Raw genomic sequence first — 12955 nt, forward strand, 5'->3', positions numbered from 1 at the left:
GTCCAGCAGGGAACAATGTCTACTTAGAACTTAGTATCTTCTGTTTTTAGAGGTTTGCACCTGAGCTAACATCTGCTGCCAATCTTTCTTTTTTTCTTCTTCTTCTTCTCCCAAAGCCCTCCCAGTACATAGTTGTATATCCTTGTTGTAGGTCCTTCTAGTTCTGCTATGTGGGACGCCGCCTCAGCATGGCCTGGCGGGCGGTGCCATGCCCACCCCCAGGTTCTGAACTGGGTGAAACCCTGGGCCACGAAAGCAGAGTGCGTGAATTTAACCACTCAGCTACGGGGCCGACCCCCAGAATTTAATATCTTTGTTTATATTGTATTTATTTGCATATTTTATCTTCTATTTCTGGCAAGTGATACTGGTTTTCCGTTTACAGTAGTGATACAAAAAAGATTCCTTTTAAAATAAATTTATTAAGCAAATAGTAAACCAATGTAAAGAAAAACATAAAGTAAATAATAGTACAGGTGGTAAGTTGGTATGGCAAAAATCCTAACATTCACGACTGAAGTTCGGGAAATCAGACCCCCAGGGAACAGAAACTCCTTCCCTCTCCCCAGCCCCTGGCTCTGCTCCCAAAGTGAGGTCAGCTGATAGAGGTGACTATAGGGCCAAGGACATTTCTGGACTCCATTTCTCTGGGATGGAGCATTATAAGTAAGTCTGTCTTGGAGAAAATCTGTCTCTCTGGACCATGCCAGCAAGCCAGGAGGAAGATAGCTGGCGGCTGCATTTTGGGAGCTACCCTGCCCCGGGACAGTGCTCCTTTCCACACTGGATCAAACTCACCTCTCCTTGGCCCCAGCCTCCCTCGCTGTCGAGGGCTAAGATTCAGAGGGCTGAGGTGTGTTGGCCTTAGAGGACAGGGCACCCATCGGTCTTCTTTGGCTCTAGGTCCCAGCTGCAGGCAAGAGAGAGGCTCCGCAGGTTGGCTAACCAAGTTCCCTGTTGCCAGTTGGGGGTCAAAGCCATAGTCTGTATGTAGTAAGACGCTCCTTTGCCTGGTCTTGACCTCTCTGTGTGTGTTTTCCTGGAGGGATGATTTGTGGCTCTGGGAAGCTTGATTCCTGTCATCTCCTGCTGGCACAACTGACACTCATCATCAGCACCCTCAGTCTGTCCTTCCACATCCACGAGACTCCTCCACTTTGATATGGACATCTTAGGTGCACACTGAAGGAAGGTGGAAGCCACTGTGTTGATGCTATTTCCTGCCCGTCTGGTACCTTGAGTTCTTAATCCAGATTGTGATCTTGGTGGCTTCTGGCCCAGAGTCGGCCCCACCTCCAGTTGTCTGCGCCACAGCCCCAGGCAGCGAGGCAGAAGCCCCTCTCGGCTTCCCTTGCAGCACAGGCTCTGTGGGCAACCAATCTGCCCCGACCCAGAGCCAGGGGAATTGAAATCCAGAGGTAAAAGGCCTGGCAGGGGCATTCTTCTCTGGGGGCTTCAGTACCAGCTCGGGTTCCCAGGCTGGAGCCCCAGGGTCTTAAGGTCCCTCTGAGGTAGGACCTTCCTCAGAGTCTCCGGGAGGGCAGTCCTCCAGGAGCTGGGGATTCAGAACCCAACACTTGTCCGGCCTTCACGCCTCCAGAAAGCTGAGATCTGTTCCAGGGTGACCCGAGGCTGGAGACCCCACTCAGGATCAGGGCTTCCTGGCCGCTGCCTCCTGAACTGGGGGCTCCCCAAGTACACACTGGCAACTGGTCCCTGTTCAGGCTCAGCCCAGCTCACTAGGCCTGGGGCATGGGGTCTCTCCTCCCCGACCTGGGGTCCCCAAAAGGTGCTGTGGGCTAAGACCTTGGGTGGTGTCTGGGGGACCAAGGATCTGGGAGGGGAGTGAGGGGCTGAAGAGGCAGGTGGGGCTGTTGCTCGGGCCTCCAAGGTGCCGCCAGGGGTGGGAGGGTCTGGGGCCTGGTCCCTCAGCAAGGGGACCGCGGAGCCATACCAGTCCTCTGAGCGCTCTCGTGGGGTTCCCGTGGGCTCAATCCACAGCTCTCCTCCAGGGCGCCAGACCAGGGTGGGCGCCTGGTTCCTGGGGTCTGGTTGCGGAGAGCGGCGGAACAGGCGTTCGGCCAGCACAGCTGTTGTGAGGAGGAAGAGGGCGGAGAGAGAGGCCAGGGCCAGCATGATGGGGATACAGGGCCCGCAGGGCAGCGGAGGCCATGAGGCTGCCTCCAACACAGGAGGCCCCTCCATGTGCTCAGAGGGCTGCCCTGGAGTAGAAGGCATCTGGAGAGACAGGGGTCAGGAGAGGAACAAATGAGACAGGGTTGGCACAATCTAGAGAGAGAGAGGCAGCAAGTTCTCTCTGATGCCCTCTCACCATTTCTGGGCCCCCTTGGCCTGCAGCCAGGCTTTCCTGCTCAGAATCCCAGCTCCCTTCCTGAAGCCCCATTTTCCTCCCAGATGTTAGGGTGCCTCCCTCTCGGCCCCCTCAGATCTTGCTCAGACCTAGAGAGGAAGTGCTGGGTGAGGAAATGAGAACGTCCCCTCCCTGCCCTTCTCCGGCCTGTGTGCCCCCTCCCGGTGGCCTCTGCTGGCCTCTTGGCTGCTTCTTTGCCCACACAACTCTCCTTGGAGTTGGTCTTGCTCTCGGCAGGGTCCACCGAGTTTGCTGTCCTGCCAGGTCTCAGGTGCCATCTCTGCCCCTGTCCCCACCTCTCCGGCTTTGCCCAGTCTCTGGCCCGACTCTATCTGCCTTGTTTGTCTCTCTCTCCCAGGACCCCAACCTGCAGGAGACTCCTGCATGCCTCACTTCACCTTGGGTCAGTCCTGGGCTCCTCTCTCCCTTTGGAGCTGGTCCTCCTTGTGCTCGTAGGGAGGCCGCAGGGCCGGTGCCTCAGATGAGGCAGATGAGGCGGAAGGGAAGGCACCACCAACCGTGCTCCCTCTGCCTGGGGAGTGTTTCCAAGGCAACCTGGGGGATGTGGTCACTGCGGTGAGGGCGTTTCCTGGTGAGAGGTGGGGCCGGAATGGGCAGTGGTTCTATTCAACTCAGCCTCACCCTATAGCCATGCACCAGGCCCAGAACATTCACCTGGAGGCCAAGAAAGAGGAGACAGACACTCTGGCCTGTCAGTTCCCAGAGCGCCAAGGCACCTCGCTCTGCCTGCTCCCTGGTGGCTGCTCTGTCCCCGTCCTGCTCCCTGGGCCCCGTCAAACCCACTCCTGCCATCCAGCCCCCATATGCCCTCCTGCTTGACCCAGCCTTCTGATGAACATATGTCTCCTTGTCTTCACACCATTCAGCCCTGATTTTGGTTGGAAAATATCTGTGTGGTGAGGCCTGGTAGCCAGCATATGAGGCCTCTAGGAAGAGTCCAGGGTAAAAACCAGGTTTAAGTCTGGAACATTGCCATCTCGATCCTTTCTCCTGATGCTGAGGGGCGGAGGAGCCCGGGGGCAGGGTGTGATGGAGTTCTGTCAGAGATGGTCTAGTTTGACTCACTCACTGACAGATGACAAGTAAGCTCTAAATAAGGGAGGTGTCTTGCTCAAAGTCAAACAACCCAAGTGTGTGGGAGGGACGGGGCAGCATTGATATGAATTCCCCATCTGGCAAGTAACCTGAACACAGCACAACTCTTACTACGTATTAGTATTTTGCTTTGCAGGATGGCAGCCCTTTAATGTGAAAGGCTCCAAAAATATGTTGAAATGTTAGCATCTTACAAAATATGGTCACAAGGCAGCCTGACTCAGATTGCTCTGTCCTGGTGGTTTTGAGGAAAGGGCCAGAAGGAGCACCAAGTGTGGCATGGGGTGGGTGTAGGAGAAAACGGAGAGTCTTGAGGCTCTGGGCCTTTCGACATATGCAGAAATCTGATGAGATTAGAATTTGATGAGATTATAAACCTTGAAAGAAAACCTGAACTTAGTACCTCTGAATCACACACTTAAAAATTGTTAAGATGGTAAATTTTAGTTATATGCATTTATGACAATAAAAAATTTTATTTAAAAAATCCAAATAAAACATATAGACAAGGAGAACTGATCGGTGGTTACCAGGGCAAAGGGGGGGTGGGGGGAGGGCACAAAGGGGGAAGTGGTGTACCCACAACATGACGAACACTAATGTACAACTGAAATCTCACAAGGTTGTAATCTATCATAATCCTAATTAAAAAAAAAAAACTATTGCATAAAAAAACCAAATAAATAAAACGTGAAAATTACATATGTTTTCTTTTAATTACTCTTGCTTTAAAAAAACACTAGAAGAGTAAACTTTATTAAAAACCAGAAATATCAGACACGCCTATTCTGTTCCTAAGGTATCAAACCGGCTGTTTGATTATTTTTTTTTCCTGCTTTTTCTCTCCAATCCCCCCAGTACACAGTTGCATATTTTTACTTGTGGGTCCCTCTAGCTGTGGCATGTGACGCTGCCTCAGCTGATGAGTGATGCCACATCCGCGCCTAGGATCCAAACCGGCAAAACCCAGGGCCACAGAAGCAGAGCGTGAGAACTTAACCACTCGGCCCTGGGGCCCCTTGTTTTGATTCTTAACTATCTTTCATCACTTAAAAAAAGGCCTAAATATTTTTAGCTTGTTCCTCAAAAAATTAAACACAAAATTACCATATGATCCAGCAATTATACTTCTATGTATATACAAAGAAATTGAAAGCAGAGACTCAAACAGATACTCACCAATGTTTATAGCAGCGTTATTCACAACAGCCAAAAGGTGGAAACAACTCAAATGTCCATCAATAGATGAATGGATAAACAAAATGTGGCATATATATATATATATATACAATGGAATAATATTTAGCCCTAAAAAGGAAGGAAATTCTGACAGATGCTACAACGTGGACAAACCTTCATAACATTGAACATTAAACGTTAAAGTGAAATAGGCCAGTCACAAAAGGACAAGTACTGTATGATGCCACTTATAATGAGGTTCCTAGAGTAGTCAGATTCATAGAAACAGAAAGAATGGTGGTTGTCAGGGGATGGGGGAGGGGGAAATGGAGAGTTATTGTTTAATGTGTATAGAATTTCAGTTTGAGAAGATGAAAACGTTCTGGAGATGGATGATGGTAATGGTTGCACAACAATGTAAATGTACTTAATGCCACCAAACTAAACACTTAAAAATTGTTAAAATGATTAATTTTATGTGATATGTATTTTACCACAATAAAAAATTTAAATAATAGAAAATTGAGACATAGAGAAGAAAATTATTCCACGTAATTTCCTCACTCCCAAATAAAGCTGCATTCTTTTCACAGGTTTTTCAGAGTGGGGATCAGAACCCAGGTGTTCTGACTCCCTGGTTCCTCCCACTCCACCACTCTAGAATTTCTGAAAAAAGGAGTCAGGAAGTTACTGAAGGAGAGTGTGCAGAAGAGAAGTCTCTGAGTCAGAAATGTAGAAAACAGGACTTTGGTGGGTGTCTTCTGGGTTTGGGGGTGCTCCTGCAGCCAGGTGTTCAGGGATGAGCCTGACTGGGCCTGGAACAAGCAAAAGAAAACTTGACTTCTCACAGACGAGGCAGCTGGCTTGTGGGCTCCTATATGCAGAGATCTGTCCTTGGTGCTCCTTGCTCCTAAGTCAATGCGGTGGTTTGAAAACCTGTTTGCAAATTTCTTGACACTCCTATCATAAGGTTGAGTCTAATCCCCCACCTCTTGAATATGGACTGGCTTCGGTGACTCACTTCTCACGAATGGCACACAGCAGAAGTGACAGGCTTGCTTCCAAGGCTAGGTCAAAAACAAGGGACAGAGCTCCCACCTGGTTGGGAGCTCTCTCTCCCTCCTTGCTCCCTCTCTCCCCTCACCCTTGGAACGCAGTCACTGTGTGGGAGGAAACCCAAGACACATGTAGGTGTCCTGGTTAAAGTCCCAGCTAGGGTCCCAACTACCTGTCAACGCCAACAATCTGAGCCGTAAGTGAGTAACTCTTCAGAGGGCTCCAGCACCAGCCTTCAAGCCACCTAGCTGATGCCAGGCAGAGCAAAGATGAGACATCCCCACTGAGCCCTGCTGAAAGCAGAGATTCATGAGAAAAATAAATTACTGTCTTAGGTCACTACATTATATCCAGAAATAGATATCTGGAAACTCTGTCAATGATTTTCACTAGGTGAGTAAGGACAGTGCTTCAGAGCCACTTGTGGGGCCTTCCCCAGAGTTCACTCTTTATTCCTAAGCTTCCCTCTGCCCCACCCCATTCTATTACACTGTTTTACAGCCTGAATTCGGGAGGGTGGGGAAGGATGTGGCAGTAACAAGAGCATTGAGTGGATTATGAAATCCCTCTAGACCTGCTCTGTCTAATACAGTGGCCATTAGCCACATATGGTTCTTGAAATTCAAATTAATTCAAATAAAATGAAACATTCCGTTCTTCAGTCTCACTAATTACAATTCAAGTGCTCAATAGGCACACGCAGCTAGTGGCTACTGTATTGGACAGTGTGGCTACAGAACATCTCCACCACCACAGAAAGTTCTATTGGACAGTGCTGCATTAGAACCTCACTGCCCGGAGTCAGCTGAGGACCAGCAAGGCCAGCATCACCCAGGAGTGCATCGGAATGCAGACTCACAGGCTGCACCCAGATCCATGGATCAGAAGCTGCATCTTCTCAGGATACGCAGGTGATCTGTGGGCACATGCATGTTTGAAAAGCACTGCACTGGCCAGAAGTTCTCAAACTTGGCTGTCTGTTAGAAGCAGCTGGGGAGCTTTTTAAAATGCCTGATGCTGACACTGCACCTCTGACCAAGTAAATCAGGTATGAGTCGTCTTTAAGGTTTTCTAGCTGATTCCAACGTGCAGCCAAGGTTAAGAACCACTGCTCTAGTTCATATCCTCTGGGGGCGTCCAAGAGCTTCTTCTCTGTAGTGGGCACCTGTTAGATTATCTGACCAATGCCACCATTTGAGAAATTGTCTTTTCTGAATGGTTGCAGTAAGAGCTGTCACGTTCCTACAGTGTCATCCCTCCACCCGGCCTCGAGTTACTAGACTGACACCTCAGATGTGCAGCGAGGAAGTGTTCATTGACATTTGCCCCTCAAGAGGCTGTGGGCCCCTCCTAGGCAGGAAACTTCGTTTCCACTTTCCAAGCGCCCGCTATAAACGCTTTTGGTTATATGAAGTTCAAGCTATCTTTGCTTGCGTGTTAGTGCTCTGTGGTTAGTGGAGCATTTTACCCTTATTCTTTTATAAAATGAGCGGACATGTAAAAGTGATGAGACTAGAGAAAAGATGTGAGACCTCATAAACTTGGCACAATAGGGACAAAGTTGAGAAGCACTGTGGATGCTAAAATCAGTGAGTCTGGACACACACTGGGCTTTAGTTGGTGTGCAGTGTATTCAATTGGGAAGGAAAAGAACAAAATTGAAGCATGTGTATGGAATTCTAGGAATATATGTTTAGGTTTATAACTAAAACATGAGCAGTAATTAGGAATTTTATGATTTTCTCATTTCCACGGGATGGAACCACTCCTTGGAACATGAGACTGTGTTACTTGTGCACACTTGAGTGATGTAGAAACCCTTCCTTGGCCCTCACTGTGCACCAGGCAGTGTCCTGGGGCTTTATTCACGTCAACCATTTAATTCTCACAGCAACCCTAAGAGGTAGGTACAATTATCACTTTTTTTTTTCAAGATGGGTAAAGAAAAGCAGAAAGAGGTAAAGTAACTTGCCCCAGCACATGGCTTCTGAATAGTAGTGGCTGGATTCCAGCACAGTCTGTGCTCTTCACCAGCGCACCACAAGGCCCCTGTCTGAATACGTTTGCAGAATGTGTCATGCATGAGAGCAGATGACTGTTTGAACCTCATGTGATATGTAAAGGAGACCAAATCTGCTCATATTTTTGGATGAATTCTTCCTGACACAAAGCAAGAATGAGTGCATCCTGGTGGAATGACCTCATCTCATGCCCACTTGGATAGAAGCTTACCCAGCCTATCTGAGCACTGGATACGGCCAATTCTAACAACTCTGGTAGATGGGGAGTTCATCCCTTCAGATGTTATATTGTCATTTGTTCTGGAGAGTGATTATTCTTTATTAGGAGGAAAATAAATAAAGGGAACAAAGGAAAAAGAAAGTAAGCCAAGGAAAAAAAGAGTTGCAGTGGATCAAGCAATTCAGGAAGAGATGTGGAGATAAAGCAAAGACACGGAGGTTTAAAAAAAGTTACCACGTAATTGCACCTTGATAAAAAAGGAAGTTAAAACCAGGTTCCTAAGTGACTTTAACTCCAATTGTCCAAAGCAACTGACACAAAATTCTTTTTCAACTCTTATGATGCATTTGACAAGATCTCCAGGATCTGAATCAAGCTAAACCATAAAATAAAGCTAGCTGCAGATGAGACAGATAATGGCTGTTCAGATCAGCTTTATCTGAAAGTGACCAAAAAGAACAACCATGTTTTATGAAAATTTGAAGGGAGAAGAAAATAAACATTTATTCAGTACCTGTCACATGCCAGGTCTGTGTTAGGTAGTTGACAAAAATTGGTTGGTCCCACTAACTCCAATTTACAGATGAAGAAGCTGAGACTCAGGAGGTCATGAAGCGAATAAGGGATGGAACCAGGCTTTAAGCCATATCTCTTTATAGTTCAACATTCTGTCCATGAGTTCTTGGTGCATCGCTACTTCTGACTTCAAAAAAATGATTCACAACATACACTTATCTACCCTGAGTTGGAGTCTCTGGAGCTGCTCTAGTTACTGCCCTCAAGATGTCCCAACCCACATCCAGCCTTACAGTGTTGTTTTTTTTTAAACATAATTGGCACCCGAGATAACAGCTGTTGCCAATCTTCTTTTTTTTTTTTCTGCTTTTTTTCCCCAAAGCCCCCGAGTACATAGTTGTATATTTTTAGTTGTGAGTCTTTCTAGTTGTGGCATGTGGGACGCTGCCTCAGCGTGGCCTAATGAGCGGTGCCATGTCCGCGCCCAGGATCTGAACTGTCGAAACCCTGGGCCTGTCAAAGCGGAGCGCTCGAACTTAACCACTCGGCCACCGGGCCGGCCCTAGCCAGACAGTTTTGAACAAAGAGTGTTTGTATACAAAGAACCTATATTTGAACCTTATCCTTTGAGAGATATAGAGTTCAGTTTTTCTCATTTTACAAATGCAGAAATACGGGCTCCAAAGAATGAAGTGACTTCTTTAAGTTCACACAGCTAAGAAGTGTTGGATAGAGGATCTCAACCCAGAATTCTGTCTTTATATCCAGTATTCTTCCAAATACAGAATTTCTCCAAAGAAATCATAAATAAGAAACTAAAGAAAACCCAAATACAACCCTGTGTGAAGAGAGGTGTGGAACGACAAACGAGGAGCATTTAATAGGGCTCCTTGCAGCCCAGGCATTCGACAGTCATTTACGGGGTGCCTGCTCTGTGCCAGGTGGGATGCAGGAGCTGGGAATACAGAGGTGGGTAAAGACACAGTCCCTGCCTTAGAATGGGCTCCTGGTTTAGTAGAGGAGGCTTCCGTGTAAACAGATAAATTACAGTGCAGTGTAATTAGAACCATCCTAGTCATCTAGGAAGCACAGGTGGAGCCAGAGAAAGGGACAATGAATTCTGTTTGAAGTGGAGTGGCTGAGAAGAGAGCCGAGTTTATGAGAGGAGGCTTGGCGGGGTGCAGGGTAGTGGTCCTGTGGCTGTGGCACAGCTGAATGTCTTGAGGGTGGAAGATACCAGGTGGGCAGAAGGAGGAGAGCATTTTAGGCCAGTGGAGTAGCATAAGCAGAGAGTGAAAGATTAGCAACGGCTGGCCACTGTGGGGCTGGGGTGTGGGGGACAGGAGGGGATGGAGAGGACGGACCCTCTTGGCACTTCATGGAGATAAACTAGGCTTTAGTTTGTTCACTGGAACAGTGAAAGATAACCAGAAAAGCAATGTTCAAATTTGTTTTTGTGGTAAAACCCTTTGTTCAAAGGAAACCATCATGGAGGCCCAATGAGTAAATGAGGAGATAGAGAATTTTTTTTCCTTAAGAGGAAACAGATATGCCATTGTTTGAAAAAAATGCCTCGAGAAGGTAATGTTTATCCAGAAAGATGACAGATTGCAGGTGAGAGCACATGCAGAAACACCGCAATAGGGAAGAGAGAACCTTAGACCACACCTACAGGTCATTAGTAACTCTGCCCACCCAAAGCTGCTGGTCCTTCAGTTGGTGACATTTTCTCAAGTTTATTCTGCTCCTCCTGAGATCCGGGTCTTCGCCCAGAGTAGACCCCACCCTGCCACCTGGAACTCTTGCAGGGAGGGGCAGGATAAGATGTTCCAGACTCTGCCTGACACCTGACTTTAAGAGGTTGATCACGTTTGCTCAGGAGGTGAGGTTCACATGATAAAGAGCAGGGGGAGGGCTTAGACCTGGTATATAAGATTTGGAAGTTTCTGGGGGTTTACTTTGCACCTGAAACTGCCAGGTGAGGGGTGACAGAGGCCTGGACTTGAGTTAGGAGAGATTCAAACTGAGCTGGAGAAGAGCCTGCCTGGATTGAGCAGCAGGAGAGACCTGGGTCAGCTAGCTGGAGCATCTGGATCTGAGCTAGTCTTAGGTACAAAGATACCCGGGTCTCAGTTGAAGGACTTGGGGCACCCGGGATGCTCGGGGGAGCAGATATGGCCAGATTTGTGTTAGTGGAGAAAGAATTATGAGAAATAGACCAAATACCTGGGATCTAACATCTTGAACTGATCTCAACTCCTTCTGCAACTTCTCAGTCTATCCTACCTCCACCACAACTGCTTGGACACAAACGTTTACAAGTCTCTTCTGCGTCACGTGACCTTCACTTCCCTCTTTGTATCCCTAGAGATGCATCTCTAAAATGCTTCTTTCCTTCTGAGCACCTTTGAGACCAGGGTGAAGCTAGGAGTTTAAACTACGCCCCAGATGCCCAAAAGCCAGGCCAATCTACCAGAGGCAGACTTCAGTTAGGTTTTGCTCAGACTCTTGGTTTGGTAAACTCAACCACGTCTATGATTTGGAGATGTCCTGCACTTCTTTAGAAAACTCCTTTCCTGCTTTGTGCCAGGAAGAAACAGGGCTTGACACAGCTTAATCCAGATAGAGAGTTAGGATTGGTCTTCTGACTTGGGACGGAGGAGGAGGGTTGGCTTAAGCCAGACTGGGGAGAGGTGGAGGGGTTAAGGACACAGAAGATAATATCTGCAAGGAATAGGACTCGAGACTATGGACAATCCTTTCTAAGCCCAAGCTAGGTTGGCTAGGTCTGAGTTGAAGGACCGAGAAGCCTGAGTCTCAACTGGAGGTCAGGGATGCCTGGGTAAATGAAGACCCGAGGAAAAAGGGTAAACCTTCACTTTCTCCTTTCTTCCCTCTCCAGCACCAGAATGTTGACCATTGCTCTTCTTGCCCTTCTTTGAGCATCAGCCTCTGCCAGTGCCAGTAAGTGAGAAGCCAGGAGCCCAGTACTGGGTCATGGAAAGCCAGCCTCCTGCACTACTGGTGGCCAAGGCTTTCAGAGGTGGTGGGAACTGATTTGTGGGAGAAATGGGGGTGGTGGGGAGAAACTGAGCTCTCTGGGGATTTCTCCCTCCAATCACTGCTTTCTCCTTCAGTTCAGGCTAGGTCTTCCTCCTACAATGGAGACTTTGGAGGCAGTGGAGGACGGCGTTTCTCCCATTCTGGCAACCAGCTGGACGGCCCCATCACTGCCCTTCGTATCCGAGTCAACAGATACATCGTAGGGTAAGATTCTTTGAGTTTCTAGGGTTTGGGGACACCCAGGATCTCACTAAATTGAGAAGTTCTCAGTCACTTTGGGTCACATCTGTTTCAATCAACAAGTCCTGGGGATAACATGATATGGAAAAGTTGTTAGAGGACTTGGATTTGAGACCCACACTGCTACAACCCGTTACAACTCCCAACATGCGTGACCTTGGGTAAATCATATACCGTAAACTCTTAAGGGCCTGGAAGTTGCCTGGCTTAGCCCCCATCCAAGGTTTAAACCCCCTCTGGCAGCCTACGTCTTTGCTCGATGCCTCTCCCAAAATGTGTATCCTTCTGATCTGCAGCTTGGGACAGCATGAACAAGTCTCTTCCCTTACGAGAGCCTTTCAGACATTTAAAAAATCCTTTTGCTTCTTTCAGGTAGGGAGTGAGGGTACAGTGGGAGTCTTGACTTCAGGTTCAAGCTCTGACACTTACTGTCTGGGTGACTCTGGGCAAGTTGTTTTCCTTCCATGAGCCTGTTTGTTTTTTGGTAAAATCAGTTGAAGTTCCTGTACGATCTCCAAGGGTTGACCCAACCCTCCTGTACTGTGGGACTGCAGGAAAATTGTCATCCTTGTCACCACTTGAAGGTCTCAGCGTGTAGGCTCAGAGATCATGAATTCTGATCACCCTACTCAGCATCTCCCTTCCTTCCCTCCTCACCCTGCCTCTAGTCTCCAGGTGCGCTATGGCAAAGTGTGGAGTGCCCATGTGGGTGGCACCGGGGGAAACCTGGAGGAGGTCTTTCTGCACCCTGGGGAATCAGTGATCCAGGTGTCCGGCAAGTACAAGAAGTATCTGAGGAAGCTGGTCTTCGTGACTGACAAGGGCCGCTACCTGTCTTTTGGGACAGACATAGGCACAAGCTTCAGTGCTGTCCCATTGCACCCCAACACCGTACTACGATTCATCAGTGGCCGAGCTGGCTCTCTCATTGATGCCATCGGCCTGCACTGGGATGTCTACCCCAGCGACTGCAGCAGCTGCTGAGTCCCAGCCTCCTCCTAGGCGGGGCACTGCAGTGGGGGTGTGAGAATCCCCTTACCACTAACCCTGTCTGCATGGCTCAATAAAAACTAAAAGAAGGACATGGCCACAGCTAGTGGGTATGTGGGTGTCTGCAGCTGGGATCCACCTCCTGACTCTGGGTGTCGATGTGTGCATCTCATTTCCGGCTAT

At 48.3% G+C, this 12955-nt stretch overlaps 2 protein-coding genes across 2 annotated transcripts; one reads left to right on the forward strand and one right to left on the reverse strand.

Annotated features, from left to right (window-relative positions):
* Window positions 1-403: 403 nt before the first annotated feature.
* On the reverse strand, window positions 404-2909 carry C14H16orf54 (chromosome 14 C16orf54 homolog). The gene is made up of 2 exons (XM_014842420.3): window positions 2770-2909; window positions 404-2238 (listed from the first exon to the last, which is right to left on the reverse strand). The coding sequence occupies exon 2, from the start codon at window positions 2236-2238 to the stop codon at window positions 1564-1566; it is 675 nt and encodes a 224-aa protein (XP_014697906.1). The 5' UTR covers window positions 2770-2909; the 3' UTR covers window positions 404-1563.
* An 8479-nt stretch (window positions 2910-11388) lies between these two features.
* Window positions 11389-12874, forward strand: ZG16 (zymogen granule protein 16). Its single transcript, XM_014842425.3, is given in 3 exon segments — window positions 11389-11443; window positions 11617-11746; window positions 12451-12874. Coding segments are annotated over 3 exon segments (501 nt in total). The 3' UTR covers window positions 12767-12874.
* The last annotated feature ends 81 nt before the right edge of the window (window positions 12875-12955 follow it).

The sequence above is a fragment of the Equus asinus genome, chromosome 14, assembly GCF_041296235.1.
Source record: "Equus asinus isolate D_3611 breed Donkey chromosome 14, EquAss-T2T_v2, whole genome shotgun sequence".
Taxonomy (NCBI): Eukaryota; Metazoa; Chordata; class Mammalia; order Perissodactyla; family Equidae; genus Equus; species Equus asinus.